At 50.2% G+C, this 17,657-nt stretch overlaps 1 protein-coding gene across 2 annotated transcripts; it reads right to left on the minus strand.

Moving 5' to 3' along the window:
* Positions 1-367: 367 nt before the first annotated feature.
* On the minus strand, positions 368-3,595 carry LOC122547861 (trafficking regulator of GLUT4 1-like). 2 transcript variants are annotated; one of them, XM_043686433.1, is made up of 3 exons: positions 3,225-3,595; positions 1,173-1,603; positions 368-438 (listed from the first exon to the last, which is right to left on the minus strand). In XM_043686433.1, exons 2-3 carry the CDS (start codon positions 1,563-1,565, stop codon positions 382-384), a joined length of 450 nt encoding a protein of 149 aa, XP_043542368.1. In that variant the 5' UTR covers positions 1,566-1,603; positions 3,225-3,595; the 3' UTR covers positions 368-381. The 2 variants fall into 2 exon arrangements, with proteins under 2 accessions (XP_043542368.1, XP_043542369.1); XM_043686434.1 differs by having other exon boundaries at positions 378-514.
* Between the last annotated feature and the right edge of the window lie 14,062 nt (positions 3,596-17,657).

Here is a 17,657-nt window from a genome sequence, read left to right on the forward strand (position 1 = left end):
TTTGATGGGGGACAGTGTAGAGTGAGCTTTACTCTGTATCTAACCCCGTGCTGTCCCTGTCCTTGGGAGTGTTTGATGGGGGACAGTGTAGAGGGAGCTTTACTCTGTATCTATCCCCGTGCTGTCCCTGTCCCTGTCCCTGGTTGATGGGGGACAGTGTAGAGGGAGCTTTACTCTGTATTTAACCCCGTGCTGTCCCTGTCCCTGAGAGTGTTTGATGGGGGACAGTGTAGAGGGAGCTCTACTCTGTATCTAACCCCGTGCTGTCCCTGTCCCTAGGATGGGGGGACAGTGTAGTGGGAGCTTTACTCTGTATCTAACCCCGTACTGTCCCTGTCCCTGGGATGGGGGGGACAGTGTAGAGGGAGCTTTACTCTGTATTTAACCCCGTGCTGTCCCTGTCCCTGAGAATGTTTGAAGGGCTCCCTGGAACAGAATCTGAAAATTTCAAAGTGTTGTGTTAATAACGTCCATTTTGAATGAATGATGATCAGGAAAATGGAGAATGTGGGATCTGTGAAAGGACAGAAATATTTAAAAAACCGAGGCATTAACACCGTGAGAGACTGATTGAGAAAGAGCTGCTGAGTGTGTAAGAACAGTAGGGGGAGAGAGAGAATGAGAGTCAGAGAGGAGAGACAGTGAGAAAGAGTTAACTGGAGAAGAGAAAGCAGGAGACACATACCCAGATGTGGAGAAAGAGAGACAGGGAGAGAGAACAAGAAAGATTCAGAAAAATGGAGACTGAGACAGAAAGAATCAAGTTTATCAATGAGAGAGAAAAAACAGAGGGGGAGAGGATCAATGACAGACAGTGAGGGAGACAGACAGACAGAAATAGAGATGGAAACAGGATCGCTGGGTCAGAGACAGAGGGATAGAGATGGAGACAGACAGAGACAGAAAGTGGCAGAAACAGTGATGGAGCAGGAGAGGGAGAGGATTGCTAGGTCAGTGACAGAAACACACACAGATGGAGATGGAGACAAAGAGATGAACAATGAGAGAGACAGACAGAGCTAGGAACAGAGAGGGACAGGAACAGAGATAGAGACAGAGAGGGTCAGAGACAGAGATGGACACAGAGACAGAGACAGAGAGCCAGTGGGGAACAGTGAAGGAGTGTTGCAGTGTGGTGCAGGCAGACACAGTGTGAGCTGAACCATACTCACCATCACAGCATAGACAAACGCCACAATATTGAGGGGCCAGATTGGGCAGAAACAGGAGATAACAGCCAGGATGATGTAGTCACGAGGCTTCTCATGCTCCCCTCCCTCAACAGTTTGGACGGAGGGATGTCGGTGGATGCTAGTACGAGGGGAGTTCAGGGCACTCTGAGGGAGCTGGGTAACTGAGCTGGCGCGGACAGCCTTCCGGGGACTTGGTTTGTGGAGGGGACGGGCCAGGTCCTGCAGGGATGTGGTTTTCGATCCATCCATCAGACCATTCCCATTCAGCTGCTGTTTCTCCCTCACTACTGCTGCTGGCTCTGGGGCAGCGTTGGCTGCTGCTGTTGCTGGGCTCCCAACCTCAGTCACCTGGCTGTCCGAGTTTACAGCCATCACAGATCACAGCTGACCAACTGAGAGGAAATCAATACCTTCAACACAAACACAGAGCAAACGCTCAATATACACTGACACATGAACACAGCGAGTGACACTTACCCTGCCGAATAAACCCTGACTCTGTATGGTTACACAGCGAGTGACCCTTACCCTGCTGAATAAACCCTGACTCTGTACGGTTACACAGTGAGTGACCCTTACCCTGCTGAATAAACCCTGACTCTGTACGGTTACACAGTGAGTGACCCTTACCCTGCTGAAAAAGCCCTGACTCTGTACGGTTACACAGTGAGTGACCCTTACCCTGCTGAATAAACACTGACTCTGTACGGTTACACAGTGAGTGACCCGAACTCTGTGAATAAACACTGACTCTGTACGGTTACACAGTGAGTGACCCTTACCCTGCTGAATAAACCCTGACTCTGTACGGTTACACAGTGAGTGACCCTTACCCTGCTGAATAAACCCTGACTCTGTACGGTTACACAGTGAGTGACCCTTACCCTGCTGAATAAACCCTGACTCTGTACGGTTACACAGTGAGTGACCCTTACCCTGCTGAATAAACCCTGACTCTGTACGGTTACACAGTGAGTGACCCTTACCCTGCTGTATAAACACTGACTCTGTATGGTTACACAGTGAGTGACCCTTACCCTGCTGTATAAACACTGACTCTGTATGGTTACACAGTGAGTGACCCTTACCCTGCTGTATAAACACTGACTCTGTATGGTTACACAGTGAGTGACCCTTACCCTGCTGAATAAACCCTGACTCTGTATGGTTACACAGTGAGTGACCCTTACCCTGCTGAATAAACCCTGACTCTGTATGGTTACACAGTGAGTGACCCTTACCCTGCTGAATAAACCCTGACTCTGTATGGTTACACAGTGAGTGACCCTTACCCTGCTGAATAAACACTGACTGTGTACGTTTACACAGTGAGTGTCCCTTACCCTGCTGAATAAACACTGACTCTGTACGGTTACACAGTGAGTGACCCTTACCCTGCTGAATGAACACTGACTCTGTACGGTTACACAGCGAGTGACCCTTACCCTGCTGAATAAACCCTGACTCTGTACGGTTACACAGTGAGTGACCCTTACCCTGCTGAATAAACATTGGTGGCCCTTACTCGACTGAACTAAGAGCAGGTTTGCTTTTGTTCCTGAGCAACTGCTCTGGCCAATTCTCATTGGCTGGCTCATGGGAGGGGTGGTGGGGCCGGTTACAAGACAGTGAGCAGGGTCCGAGTGTGATGGGTCCATTGGGACAGCGTGGATGTGGAGAACGAGTGAACAGCGCTGAGTGTAAATTGAGCCTCTGTTTGCTGAGATTAGCTGGCAGTTTGGGGAATGCTGATGATGTGTGGATGGGGTGGCCATTACAGGGCCAGCTTTGTAGTTGGGGTGGGGGGTGGCGTTGCTGCATGCACTGTCGAAGGCAAGACTTGGAATCCAGGGAGATGTCAACACTGCCATCGATCACTAACACAGTGGCCCCTCTACCAGAGGAACCCTGCGATTTCCCTCAATTTCTATGAAAGACATCATCTGTACCTAGCCGTGTACCCTGGGAATAACCACCAACTGCAATGTCAAGGCAAGGCAGAATTCAGTACAGAAAGTGCCAGATACTCACCGTTATCTCTCGTCGGAAAAGGGCTGGAAGGAATAGCAGATTTGGCAAGATCCGTCAGTCAATAATTCATATTCTCACAACGAGCAGACAGCAGGGTGGAGAGGAGCAGTGAAAACCAGTACCCTGCAAAACTGCAGACAAATCTGAACACCCAGCCCAGCCAAGCGTAGCAGGGGGGATATTGCAGGGTGTGTAAATGTCTCTCTCTCACACACACACACACACCTCCTCATAACAAAGAGCTCACACACACAGGTCACGTGGCCAAGTCCCCTCTCATTAATATCCCTTCACTGATTTCTGCATCACAGAGCCATCTCCCTCGCTCCCTCTCACACACTCCCTCTCTCATTAATATCCCTTCACTGATTTCTGCATCACAGAACCATCTCCCTCGCTCCCTCTCACACACTCCCTCTCTCATTAATATCCCTTCACTGATTTCTGCATCACAGAGCCATCTCCCTCGCTCCCTCTCACACACTCCCTCTCTCATTAATATCCCTTCACTGATTTCTGCATCACAGAACCATCTCCCTCGCTCCCTCTCACACACTCCCTCTCTCATTAATATCCCTTCACTGATTTCTGCATCACAGAACCATCTCCCTCGCTCCCTCTCACACACTCCCTCTCTCATTAATATCCCTTCACTGATTTCTGCATCACAGAACCATCTCCCTCGCTCCCTCTCACACACTCCCTCTCTCATTAATATCCCTTCACTGATTTCTGCATCACAGAACCATCTCCCTCGCTCCCTCTCACACACTCCCTCTCTCATTAATATCCCTTCACTGATTTCTGCATCACAGAACCATCTCCCTCGCTCCCTCTCACACACTCCCTCTCTCATTAATATCCCTTCACTGATTTCTGCATCACAGAACCATCTCCCTCGCTCCCTCTCACACACTCCCTCTCTCATTAATATCCCTTCACTGATTTCTGCATCACAGAACCATCTCCCTCGCTCCCTCTCACACACTCCCTCTCTCATTAATATCCCTTCACTGATTTCTGCATCACAGAACCATCTCCCTCGCTCCCTCTCACACACTCCCTCTCTCATTAATATCCCTTCACTGATTTCTGCATCACAGAACCATCTCCCTCGCTCCCTCTCACACACTCCCTCTCTCATTAATATCCCTTCACTGATTTCTGCATCACAGAACCATCTCCCTCGCTCCCTCTCACACACTCCCTCTCTCATTAATATCCCTTCACTGATTTCTGCATCACAGAACCATCTCCCTCGCTCCCTCTCACACACTCCCTCTCTCATTAATATCCCTTCACTGATTTCTGCATCACAGAACCATCTCCCTCGCTCCCTCTCACACACTCCCTCTCTCATTAATATCCCTTCACTGATTTCTGCATCACAGAACCATCTCCCTCGCTCCCTCTCACACACTCCCTCTCTCATTAATATCCCTTCACTGATTTCTGCATCACAGAACCATCTCCCTCGCTCCCTCTCACACACTCCCTCTCTCATTAATATCCCTTCACTGATTTCTGCATCACAGAACCATCTCCCTCGCTCCCTCTCACACACTCCCTCTCTCATTAATATCCCTTCACTGATTTCTGCATCACAGAACCATCTCCCTCGCTCCCTCTCACACACTCCCTCTCTCATTAATATCCCTTCACTGATTTCTGCATCACAGAACCATCTCCCTCGCTCCCTCTCACACACTCCCTCTCTCATTAATATCCCTTCACTGATTTCTGCATCACAGAACCATCTCCCTCGCTCCCTCTCACACACTCCCTCTCTCATTAATATCCCTTCACTGATTTCTGCATCACAGAACCATCTCCCTCGCTCCCTCTCACACACTCCCTCTCTCATTAATATCCCTTCACTGATTTCTGCATCACAGAACCATCTCCCTCGCTCCCTCTCACACACTCCCTCTCTCATTAATATCCCTTCACTGATTTCTGCATCACAGAACCATCTCCCTCGCTCCCTCTCACACACTCCCTCTCTCATTAATATCCCTTCACTGATTTCTGCATCACAGAACCATCTCCCTCGCTCCCTCTCACACACTCCCTCTCTCATTAATATCCCTTCACTGATTTCTGCATCACAGAACCATCTCCCTCGCTCCCTCTCACACACTCCCTCTCTCATTAATATCCCTTCACTGATTTCTGCATCACAGAACCATCTCCCTCGCTCCCTCTCACACACTCCCTCTCTCATTAATATCCCTTCACTGATTTCTGCATCACAGAACCATCTCCCTCGCTCCCTCTCACACACTCCCTCTCTCATTAATATCCCTTCACTGATTTCTGCATCACAGAACCATCTCCCTCGCTCCCTCTCACACACTCCCTCTCTCATTAATATCCCTTCACTGATTTCTGCATCACAGAACCATCTCCCTCGCTCCCTCTCACACACTCCCTCTCTCATTAATATCCCTTCACTGATTTCTGCATCACAGAACCATCTCCCTCGCTCCCTCTCACACACTCCCTCTCTCATTAATATCCCTTCACTGATTTCTGCATCACAGAACCATCTCCCTCGCTCCCTCTCACACACTCCCTCTCTCATTAATATCCCTTCACTGATTTCTGCATCACAGAACCATCTCCCTCGCTCCCTCTCACACACTCCCTCTCTCATTAATATCCCTTCACTGATTTCTGCATCACAGAACCATCTCCCTCGCTCCCTCTCACACACTCCCTCTCTCATTAATATCCCTTCACTGATTTCTGCATCACAGAACCATCTCCCTCGCTCCCTCTCACACACTCCCTCTCTCATTAATATCCCTTCACTGATTTCTGCATCACAGAACCATCTCCCTCGCTCCCTCTCACACACTCCCTCTCTCATTAATATCCCTTCACTGATTTCTGCATCACAGAACCATCTCCCTCGCTCCCTCTCACACACTCCCTCTCTCATTAATATCCCTTCACTGATTTCTGCATCACAGAACCATCTCCCTCGCTCCCTCTCACACACTCCCTCTCTCATTAATATCCCTTCACTGATTTCTGCATCACAGAACCATCTCCCTCGCTCCCTCTCACACACTCCCTCTCTCATTAATATCCCTTCACTGATTTCTGCATCACAGAACCATCTCCCTCGCTCCCTCTCACACACTCCCTCTCTCATTAATATCCCTTCACTGATTTCTGCATCACAGAACCATCTCCCTCGCTCCCTCTCACACACTCCCTCTCTCATTAATATCCCTTCACTGATTTCTGCATCACAGAACCATCTCCCTCGCTCCCTCTCACACACTCCCTCTCTCATTAATATCCCTTCACTGATTTCTGCATCACAGAACCATCTCCCTCGCTCCCTCTCACACACTCCCTCTCTCATTAATATCCCTTCACTGATTTCTGCATCACAGAACCATCTCCCTCGCTCCCTCTCACACACTCCCTCTCTCATTAATATCCCTTCACTGATTTCTGCATCACAGAACCATCTCCCTCGCTCCCTCTCACACACTCCCTCTCTCATTAATATCCCTTCACTGATTTCTGCATCACAGAACCATCTCCCTCGCTCCCTCTCACACACTCCCTCTCTCATTAATATCCCTTCACTGATTTCTGCATCACAGAGCCATCTCTCTCTCTCCCTCTCACACATTCCCTCTCTCATTAATATCCCTTCACTGAATCTGGACAGCCAGCTCTTGTCTTGTTCCCCAACCACTCCGACTTGCTCTCCCTCTGCTTTTCATCTGTGTATCTCCATTTCTATCTCCACCTCGTTCTCTCCATCTCTCCCTCTGTCTGTACCTCTGTATCTCTTTGTACTGTTCACCATCTCACTCTGTCTCGGCCTCCACCTCATTCACATTTCTCGCTTGTTTAGTTTTGGCCTGTCATTTCTTCCTCTCCAAATCTATTTCTCCTCCAAATCACCATCTCTCTCTCTCTCTCCATCTCTCAGCTCCCCCTCTTTTGTTCTCAAACGCCACTCAGTGCCAAGACAAAACAATCACACTGTCTGCATGTGCCCCCACTGGGAGAGTCAGGTGTCTCCCCCATACCCCGGGGAGAGTCAGTGTGTCTCCTGGTACCCCGGGGAGAGTCAGTGTGTTCCCCCGTACCCCGGGGAGAGTCAGTGTCCTTCCCCGTACCCCGGGGAGAGTCAGGTGTCTCCCCCATACCCCGGGGAGAGTCAGTGTGTTCCCCCGTACCCCGGGAGAGTCAGGTGTCTCCCCCATACCCCGGGGAGAGTCAGTGTGTCTCCCCGTACCCCGGGGAGAGTCAGTGTGTTCCCCCGTACCCCGGGGAGAGCCAGTGTGTCTCCTCGTACCCCGGGGAGAGTCAGTGTGTTCCCCCGTACCCCGGGGAGAGTCAGTGTGTTCCCCCGTACCCCGGGGAGAGTCAGTGTGTCTCCCCCGTACCCCGGGGAGAGTCAGTGTGTTCCCCCGTACCCCGGGGAGAGTCAGTGTGTTCCCCCGTACCCTGGGGAGAGCCAGTGTGTCTCCTCGTACCCCGGGGAGAGTCAGTGTGTTCCCCCGTACCCCGAGGAGAGCCAGTGTCACCCCTGTACCCCGGGAGAGTCAGTGTGTCTCCTCGTACCCCGGGGAGAGTCAGTGTGTCTCCCCGTACCCCGGGGAGAGTCAGTGTGTTCCCCCGTACCCTGGGGAGAGCCAGTGTGTCTCCTCGTACCCCGGGGAGAGTCAGTGTGTTCCCCCGTACCCCGAGGAGAGCCAGTGTCACCCCTGTACCCCGGGAGAGTCAGTGTGTCTCTTCGTACCCCGGGAGAGTCAGTGTCTCCCCCCGTACCCCGGGGAGAGTCAGTGTGTTCCCCCGTACCCCGGGGAGAGTCAGTGTGTCTCCCCGTAGCCCGGGGAGAGTCAGTGTGTCTCCCCGTACCCCGGGGAGAGTCAGTGTGTTCCCCCGTACCCCGGGGAGAGTCAGGTGTCTCCCCCATACCCCGGGGAGAGTCAGTGTGTCTCCCCGTACCCCGGGGAGAGTCAGTGTGTCTCCTCGTACCCCGGGAGAGTCAGTGTGTTCCCCCGTACCCCGGGGAGAGCCAGTGTGTCTCCCCGTACCCTGGGGAGAGTCAATGTCACCCCTGTACCCTGGGGAGAGTCAGTGTCCTCCCCCCTACCTCCCTGTTAGGAGACCAGTTCCCCTCTGCAGGAATTCCATGCCTGTGGTGGGAATCTCTCCCTAGCGGACAGTCAGTGTCCTGTAAAAGGGAAGAGTGAGACAGAACATCAAAGGCAGATGTTTACGTTACAACAGCAGAGCAAGACCAGGAGTAACACGGTAACAGTAAGGGGTTAATCCCTGCTCCTGGTATTATACATGGATCCCTCAGTGTCTGGCCTTGAATGACATGTTCTAGAACAGGAGATGGCTATACGGCCCACTCTGCTGGTACTGGCTCTGCGAGATGAGCACCATTGCCTGGCACTGACCTTCCTGGCAGAGGTGGGTACTGGAAAAACACAACAGGTCAGGCAGCATCCGAGGAGCAGGAAAGTCGACATTTCGGGCAAAAGCCCTTCACTCCTGACTTGCTGTGGTTTTCCAGCACTACCCCTGACCTCCCCGCGCACTCTGTCTGCCCGAACGACCATCCCGTGTCCCTCCTCCTCGTCCTAACTTCAAAGCTCCCTCAGCGTCCTTTCGGAGTTCTGCTCTCCCCCCTCGTGTACTAGTCCTCCAAGTTCATCCGTGAACGTGGAGCTGAGCCCCCCCCGCTCTCCAGCTCAGGAACACATTGGGAGGCGATGTCCTGGTCGTGTTATCACTGCACTGGGTAACCCAGGTAACGGTAGAATTTGAATTCAATAAAAATCAAAAAAAAAATCAGGAAATCAGGAGTCTAATGATGACCATGAATCCACTGACAAAAAAACCCCACCTGGTCATTGAGGGAAGGAAAGTGCCATCCTTACCTGGCCTGGCCTCCAAGTGGCTCCAGACCCACAGCAACGTGGTTGACTCTTAACTATCCTCTGGGCAATTAGGGACGGGGAATAGATCCTGCCTGAGCCAGCGATACCCTCACCCGGTGAATGAATGAATTTAAAAAGAATCAGGAATAGCGGGTTCCTGATACTGACCCCTGAGGAACTCGGTGAGAATCCTTTCTCCAGCCTCAAAAAATATCCACTGACCGTTACTCCTGAAGAGACCACAAGGAGCAGAAATTAGGCCATTCAGCCCATTCTGTCTGCTCTGCCATTCAATCATAGTTGGTAACTTTCTCCACCCCATTCTCCCACTGTCTCCCTGTAATCCCTGACCCTCTCGATACTCAAGAACCTGTCTATCTCCATCTTAAATAGACTCAATGTCCTGGCCCCCACAGCCTTCTGTGACTTCCACAGATTCCCCACTCTCTGGCTGGAAGAAGTTTCTCCTTATCTCTGTTCTAAAGGCTCTTCCCTTTACTCGAAGGCTGTGCCCTCGGGTCCCAGTCCCTCCTGCCAATGGGAACATCTCCCCAACATCCACTCTGTCCAGGCCGGTCAGTATTCTGTAACTTTCAATCACCTTCCCCCCTCTCATCCTTCTAAACTCCATCGAGTACAGACCCAGAGTCCTCAAACCTTCCTCACGTGTTAAACCTGTTGTTCCTGGGACCATTCTGGTGAACGCTCCTGGGGCCAGTCCATCCTTCCTGAGATACGGAGCCCAAAACCGTGCACACACAATACTCCAAATGTGGCCTGGCCAGAGCCTGACGGAGCCTCAGAGGTACATCCCTGCTTTTATATTCAAGTCCTCTCAAAATAAATGCCATCATCGCATTTGCCGTGCACATTGTTCACCGATGGGCCCCTGCAGAGGGGTACGGTCAGACTGTCAAACCCACAATGGAAATAGACTTGTCACCAACATGTGCACCAAACATTCCCCAGACGACGCACCTCATTACGTCGAGGAAATATTCAGAGCCGGGCTCGTGGGGCCAAGGGTGTGTGAGGCAACGTGTGTTGGAAAATGAAAGCGGAATGGTTGGGTGTTCGACCTGAAGCAGCGCGGACGGGATGGGTCAAGGATCCTGATCTCCGTGACCTCCTGACCCCAAGGAAAAGGAGACTCGGGGATCAGAATCAGCCTTGCAACGTTCTGTTATCGTTGGTGAACGTAAGACCGTAAGGCCCAAGAACGGAAATTAGGCCATTCAGCCCATCGAGTCTGCTCCACTCTTCAATCACGGCTAATAGGTTTCTCCACCCCATTCTCCCACTGTCTCCCTGTAATCCCTGACCCCCTCGATACTCAAGAACCTGTCTATCTCCATCTTAAATAGACTCAATGTCCTGGCCCCCACAGCCTTCTGTGGCAGTGACTTCCACAGATTCCCCACTCTCTGGCTGGAAGAAGTTTCTCCTTATCTCAGTTCTAAAGGCTCTTCCCTTTACTCGAAGTCTGTGCCCTCGGGTCCCAGTCCCTCCTGCCAATGGGAACATCTCCCCATCATCCACTCTGTCCAGGCCGGTCAGTATTCTGTAACTTTCAATCACCTTCTCCCTCCCCCTCTCATCCTTCTAAACTCCATCGAGTACAGACCCAGAGTCCTCAAACCTTCCTCACATGTTAAACCTTTTGTTCCTGGGACCATTCTGGTGAACGCTCCTGGGGCCAGTCCATCCTTCCTGAGATACGGGGCCCAAAACCGTGCACACACAATACTCCAAATGTGGCCTGGCCAGAGCCTGACGGAGCCTCAGAGGTACATCCCTGCTTTTATATTCAAGTCCTCTCAAAATAAATGCCATCATCGCATTTGCCTTCCTAACGACTGACCCAACCTGCACGTTTACTTTGAGAGAATCCTGGACTAGAACTCCCAGGTCTCTGTGCACTTCAGATTTCTGAGTTTTCTACCCATTTAGAAAATATCCTCACCTCTATCCTTCTTCCCAAAGTCCATGACCCTCACACTTCCCACGTTGTACTTGATCTGCCACTTCTTTGCCACTCTCCGAACCTGTTCCAAATCCTTCTGCAGCCTCCCCGCCTCCTTCTCCCCAGCACTCAGCCAAGGCTGTATCCATGTTGCTATGGATAAAAGACTTTGTGGTTTCTCACTGGGGAGTGGGGGGCATGGAAGCCAAGCCCTACTATTCACAAAAGATGTGCACGTCAAGTGAATTGGCCGTGCTAAATTGCCCATAGTGTTAGATGCATTAGGCAGAGGGAAAGTGGGTCTGGGTGGGTTACTCTCCAGCAGGTCGGTGTGGACTGGTTGAGTCGAAGGGCCTATTTCCACACTGTAGGGAATCTAATCTAATCTAATCTATTCCCAGAGTAGTCACAAAGAAGCATTTGATGAAACTAATGAATTGTCCCAATGCTACCGAAAGAACACACACACACAAGAGCTTTTCTCGTCATTGACAAAAATCATTATTTATTGGAAATAACCTTTCAGCTCAAGGTGATAAGTGGACTTTACTGATCTACAACTGCGTGACTTGAACTCTATCCCCATTCAAAACATTTCCACAGAGTCACACAGGAACAAACACCACACGAATACTGTAAAAGGATTGGAAAAATAAAAGAGAAACACAGTTTAATAGCACCAGTTCTGATCACAGACGGCAATAAATGGTTTTATTTCTGTTGCTCCTGGCTCTTTCTAAACGACACGAGGCAGCGGAGAGAGCTAGAGATTTTCTTTTCCTTTTCCACCCAGGCAGAAATAGATCACCTTCCTTCGCAGGCTGGAGGTTTCTGCTGGATGGCCCGTACTAGGCTGTAGCTAGCTCTGAGGATCCAGTACACAGATGGCTACTGCGCTGTAGGCAACTCTGAAAACACACGTACACACGCACAGAGTAGCTGGACTCCCCCCTCCCTGCTCTCACCCAGCAACATCGTGGGTACAATCTGCAAGGTGTTGCAGTTAGATGACAGAAGCAGACCCTTCAGCCCAACTCGTCCACACAGATATCTGAAATTAATCTAGTCCCATTTGCCAGCACTTGGCCTATATCCCTCTAAAAATCTTCCTTTTCATGTACCCATCCATGTCTTTTTAAATGGAATTGGACCAGCCTCCACCACATCCTCTGGCAGCTCGTTCCACACACGCACCACCCTCTGGGGGAAAAAGTTGCCCTTTAGGTCCCTTTTATATCTTACCCCTCTCACCCTAAACCTATGCCCTCTAGTTCTGAACTCCCTCAGCCCTTGTCTATTTCCCCTATCCACTCCCCCGCATGATTTTATAAACCTCTATAAACCTCCCCCGCAGCCTCTGACGCTCCAGGGAAAACAGCCCCAGCCTGTTCATTCAGTCTCTCCCTGGCAACATCCTTGCAAATTTTTTCTGACCCCTTTCAACTTTCCCAACATCTTTCTGATAGGAAGGAGACCAGAATTGCACGCAATATTCCAACAGTGGCCCTAACCAATGTACTGTACAGCCTCAACATGACCTCCCAACTCCTGTCCTCAATACTCTGACCAATAAAGGAAAGCATACCAAACGGAAGGAGACCAGAATTGCACGCAATATTCCAACAGTGGCCTAATCAATGTCCTGCACAGCTGTAACATGACCTCCCAACTCCTGTACTTAACGCTCTGCCCAATAAAGGATAGCATACCAAACGCCACCTTCACTATCCTATCTACCTGCGACTCCACTTTCAAGGAGCTATGAACCTGCACTCCAAGGTCTCTGTTCTACAACACTCTTGGACCTTACCATTAAGCGTATAAGTCCTGCTAAGATTTGCTTTCCCAAAATGCAGCACCTCATATTTATCTGAATTAAACTCCATCTGCCACTCCTCAGCCCATTGGCCCAGCTGATCAAGATCCCATTGTAATCGGAGGTAACCTTCTTCACTGTCCACTACACCTCCAATTTTGGTGTCATCATCTAACTATACCTCCTACGTTCACATGCAAATCATTTCTATAAATGAAGAAAAGTAGCGGGCCCAGCACCGATCCTTGTGGCACTCCACTGGTCACAGGCCTCCAGTCTGAGAAACAACCCTCCACCACCACCCTCTGTCTTCTACCTTCCTTGATCTAAAACTGGTACCTTTTCCCCTCGAGTGCAGCAGTTTAATCTGAGCTGTAAGCCAACAGCCATTTCTAATTAGGGGTCAAGAGGAAGCAATGGTCTCGTGGCATTATCGTTAGGCTATTAATCCAGGAAAACCAAGCAGTGTTCCCGGGACCCGGGTTCAAAACCGACCACAGCAAATGTTGGGATCAGAATTCAGTAAAAAAAAACCTGGAATTTAAAAATAAATCTAGCAATAACCACAAAAGCAGTGTTGATTGATCATGAGAATCCAAACTGACTCCAGACCGACAGCAATGCGGTTGACGCTCAGCTGCCCGGGGCAGGGGGCAGGGGGTAATTGGGGATGTGTGATGAATGCTGAAAATGTGTTGCTGGAAAAGCACAGCAGGTCAGGCAGCATCCAGGGAACAGGAGAATCGACGTTTCGGGCATAAGCCCTTCTTCAGGAATGCTGGCCTGGCCCAGCAACGTCCAAACCCTCACAGCAAATTTGAAAAAAAAAAGACTTTGAAGAAACAGCCAAGCAAAACTTTCAAAGAGACAAGAGACGGGGCTTAGTGTTTGGAGTACAGAGGAACCTCGATTATCCAGCATTCAATTAACCAAACTTCGGATGATCTGAACAAGATCGCCATGTCCTGATGCGTGGCTAAATGTGTTATCGACTAACTGAATGAAATACTCCCCATGTGTGTCCTTCGGATAATCGAGGTGCCTCTGCATTGGGAAAACCCGCCTTAGGTAGGGCTTGTTACCTCGAAACCCAGTCTGGCTTGTGAATTTGGCATTACAGACCCTATCTACAGTCCAATACGGGAGACAGAAGCCACACGTTTTACTCCTGAAATCCTGTTCTCAGTGCAAGTCCCGAGGAACCTGGTAAGAGTTTTCAAAGATCAGTATTTCTGTCAACTGGAAGAGGCTCAGGCCCAAGGTCATTGTGATCAGAACTGGCCCCATTTACCAGCAATTCGACATCATCAACACGAGAAACAGTAGACGCGAGGAAACATCATATTCTATTCCTTGTGGGCTGTGATTTTGTTTCCCTTTTGCAGTTTAACAATCACCTTTTACCTTATTGGGTCATGACTGTGTCTGTTGTGAGATGGAGGAGATATACTTTAATTCCAAATCACAGCTCAGAACCTAACATAGTCTACACTACGTTAATTTCAGAATAAGCTCTGATTACAGTGAACAGACAAATGGGTCCTCACGAGAGAAACCAGACGTACATTTCATTCTCTCTGGGTAGGAGACCCAGAGTAAAGTAATGGGCTGCTTTACTGTTCGACAGTAAACGCATTGACATTCAATGGTGTGACTGAACGGTCAGCACTTTCCACATGACACATTGAGGGGGGAATTGGGGGGGGGGGGGGGGGGAAGAAAAAGAGGGAGAGCGCGCGAGAAAAAAACACGTGAGAGAGAGAGCAGGAATACAGAGAGGGACAGATGGAGAACAAGGGAGATATAAAGAGAATGGGGAGAGGTTAATTCCCTCCCTTCTCTGTGCACTGGGACAGAGGTAACTCTGAAATTGGTATTATCCGTCACCAACATTCCTGGCCATTCCCCTCCCAAGCTGAGTCCCGAACAGAGGCTGAGGTTATAGCCAGAGGCAGTGGGAGGGTGAGTAACAAACATTCCTTCAGACAGAGTTTCCAGAGAAACCGGTTTCATCTCCTTTCACACGGCCATACAGCCTCTCCACCCACACCCACACTCTGTCCCACTGCTGCCCACTCCACTTTATCGTAGCCATCATCGTGAAGACATTGAGATCACTCTCAATGCTGGACAGGTTTATTAACACACCTCCGTTAAAACATTTCCTCAGTAAGTGGCTGCATTTGGCATATGGAACGGTTTCGGCAGCAAGAATAGGGGAAGGTGCCTGCCATTTCTCAAGTCTCACACAGACACCCAGGGAGGGTGCGGGATAGCACTGGGATAGTTTCCTTAGACAGGGTGGACTGGGGCACACTGTTGAGGTTGATGGGGGGAGGGGAGGGGGAGGTGGGGGGATACACGTTCCTGTTGGCGTTCAGTCCATCTTACAGGCTGTAAGACCCCTCTCACCCTCTGCTTGGTCCATCGCTGCCATGTTGCGAGATGCTGTGATCAGGTGGACGATGCTGATGACTGTTTTGATGGCACAGATCGGGAAGGAGCTGTATAGCAGCAGTTGGAAGAGGCCTGTATTCAGCAGAGGCACTGCGGACAGACAGAACTGGGATTACATGGAGCAGCAGTGAGCCAGGACTCCATCTCCACAACTACACCCAACCTTCCAGCCTGAACCAGGAGACAGCTGCAACACTGTATAAAACAATCCTCTCTTTGCAATATTCTGCCTTTTTTTACTCTGAACTGAGAGCGCCACAGAGTCGCGCAGCACAGAAACAGATCCTTTGGCCAAATTGGACCCTAAGCCCAAACTAAACCAGTCCCACACCTGCCCCATATCCCTCCAAACCCTTTCCTGGTCATAAAGGTATAAACAAGTTACTGCAGATACTGGAATCTGAAACCAAAAGAGAAGATGCTGGAAAATCTCAGCAGGTCTGGCAGCATCTGTAAGGAGAGAAAAGAGCTGACGTTTGGAGTCTAACTGACCCTTTGACAGTTCGGGTCCTCAGGAAGGTCATCCCACACCCTGTGTAAAACAGTTGCCTTTTGTGTCTTTATTAAATCTCTCCCCTCTCCTCACCCAAAGACTTCTCCCCCTAGACTTCAAATCCCCCCACCCAGGGGAAAAAGACTGCTTCCATTTACCGTATCCATGCCCCTCATGATTTTATAAACCTCTATAAGGTCACTCCTCAGCCTCCGATGTTCCAGGGAAAACAGCCCCAGCCTCTCCCTGTAGTTCACACCCTCCATTCCTGGCAACATCCCAGTAAACCTCTTCGGAACTCTCCGGGTTAATAATCTCCTTCCCATAACAGAACGGGACACAGTATTCCAGATGAGCTCACACCAACAGCTCAACATGATGTCCCCAACTGCTGACACTCAAAGAGGAGTGAGCGATGAAGGCAGACGTGCTAAACACCTTGTTTCCCACCCAGGCTACCTGTGACGGTAACTTCAAAGGATTATGCCCAATAACCCCCAGGTCTCTCTGCTGTACAACATGACCCCAGGGAAAGGGCTGCTTTAAAAATGGAGGATTGCTGTGCCTTGTGTAAAAGCTGGTTACCGGGTATTTACTGCCAACATCGCTGACACCGCTGTCAGAACTGGGGAGCTTACTACTGGCTGAGCTGGAGACAGATTTGTCGGGGGGAGGTGGGGGTGGGGAATGAAGAGAGATTAGGACAATAACAAGTGGGTGAGAGGTCTATGGACTGGTGACCACTTGTCCATGACAAGGGACATTTAAGAACGTAAGGTGCAGGAGGAGTGGGCTGCCTGGCTTTGGAACCTACCCTGCCATTCAATAAGACCACGGCTGATTTTTTTCGTGGCCTCAGCTCCACTCACCCGCCCTCTCACCATAACCCTTAATTCCTTTACTGTTCAATAATCTATCTTCATCTTAGAAACATTCGACGAGGAAGCCTCAACCACTTCACTGGGTCCTCCTTCGCTCAGTCCGAAATCTGCTCCCCCTTATTTTGAGGCTACGCCTCTAGTTCTAGTTTCAGCCTCCCTGCTTCTACCTTCTCTATTCCCTTCATCATTTCATATGTTTCGATAAGATCCCCTCATTCTAAACTCAAATGAACGTAATCCCAGTCTACTCAGTCTTTCCTCATAAGCGAACTCTGGAATCAGAGTCGAGAGTGTGTTGCTGGAAAAGCGCAGCAGGTCAGGCAGCATCCGAGGAGCAGGAGAATCGACGTTTCAGGCCAGAGACCTTCATCAGGAAAGGATGTTGCCTGACCTGCTGTGCTTTTCCAGCAACACACACTCGACTCTGATCTCAAGCATCTGCCGACCTCACGCTCTCCAGTGAATCAATTCAGTGAACGTTCTCTGCACCCGCTCCACTCCAAGTCTCAATTAAGGAGATCAAAACTGCACACAGTCCTCCAGGTGTGGCCTTACCAGAATGTTGTACGGCTGCAACATAACCTCCCCGCTTTTAAACTCAACCCCCTTTAGCAACAAAGGATAAAACTCTATTGGCCTTCTGCCTTCCAACCACCGGGAGATTAATTCCCAGGTACACGGATGTGAAAAAGGACATGCAGAAGCCAAGGGAAGAAACTATTTCTGCCGTGCGGAAGGGGGGGAACCTGCCAGAAAATAAACCTGTTTGTCCCACCCCACCCCCTGTCCATCACTGTAAATTTATCCAATAAACGAGAGACTTCACAAGTTGTGAACCAGTCACTCTGTGCCTCCTCCTTTACTCTCTCACACGCACAAAACCCCCCCGCACCGAC

This window comes from Chiloscyllium plagiosum, unplaced genomic scaffold (genome assembly GCF_004010195.1).
Source record: "Chiloscyllium plagiosum isolate BGI_BamShark_2017 unplaced genomic scaffold, ASM401019v2 scaf_2335, whole genome shotgun sequence".
In the NCBI taxonomy this organism is placed as follows: domain Eukaryota; kingdom Metazoa; phylum Chordata; class Chondrichthyes; order Orectolobiformes; family Hemiscylliidae; genus Chiloscyllium; species Chiloscyllium plagiosum.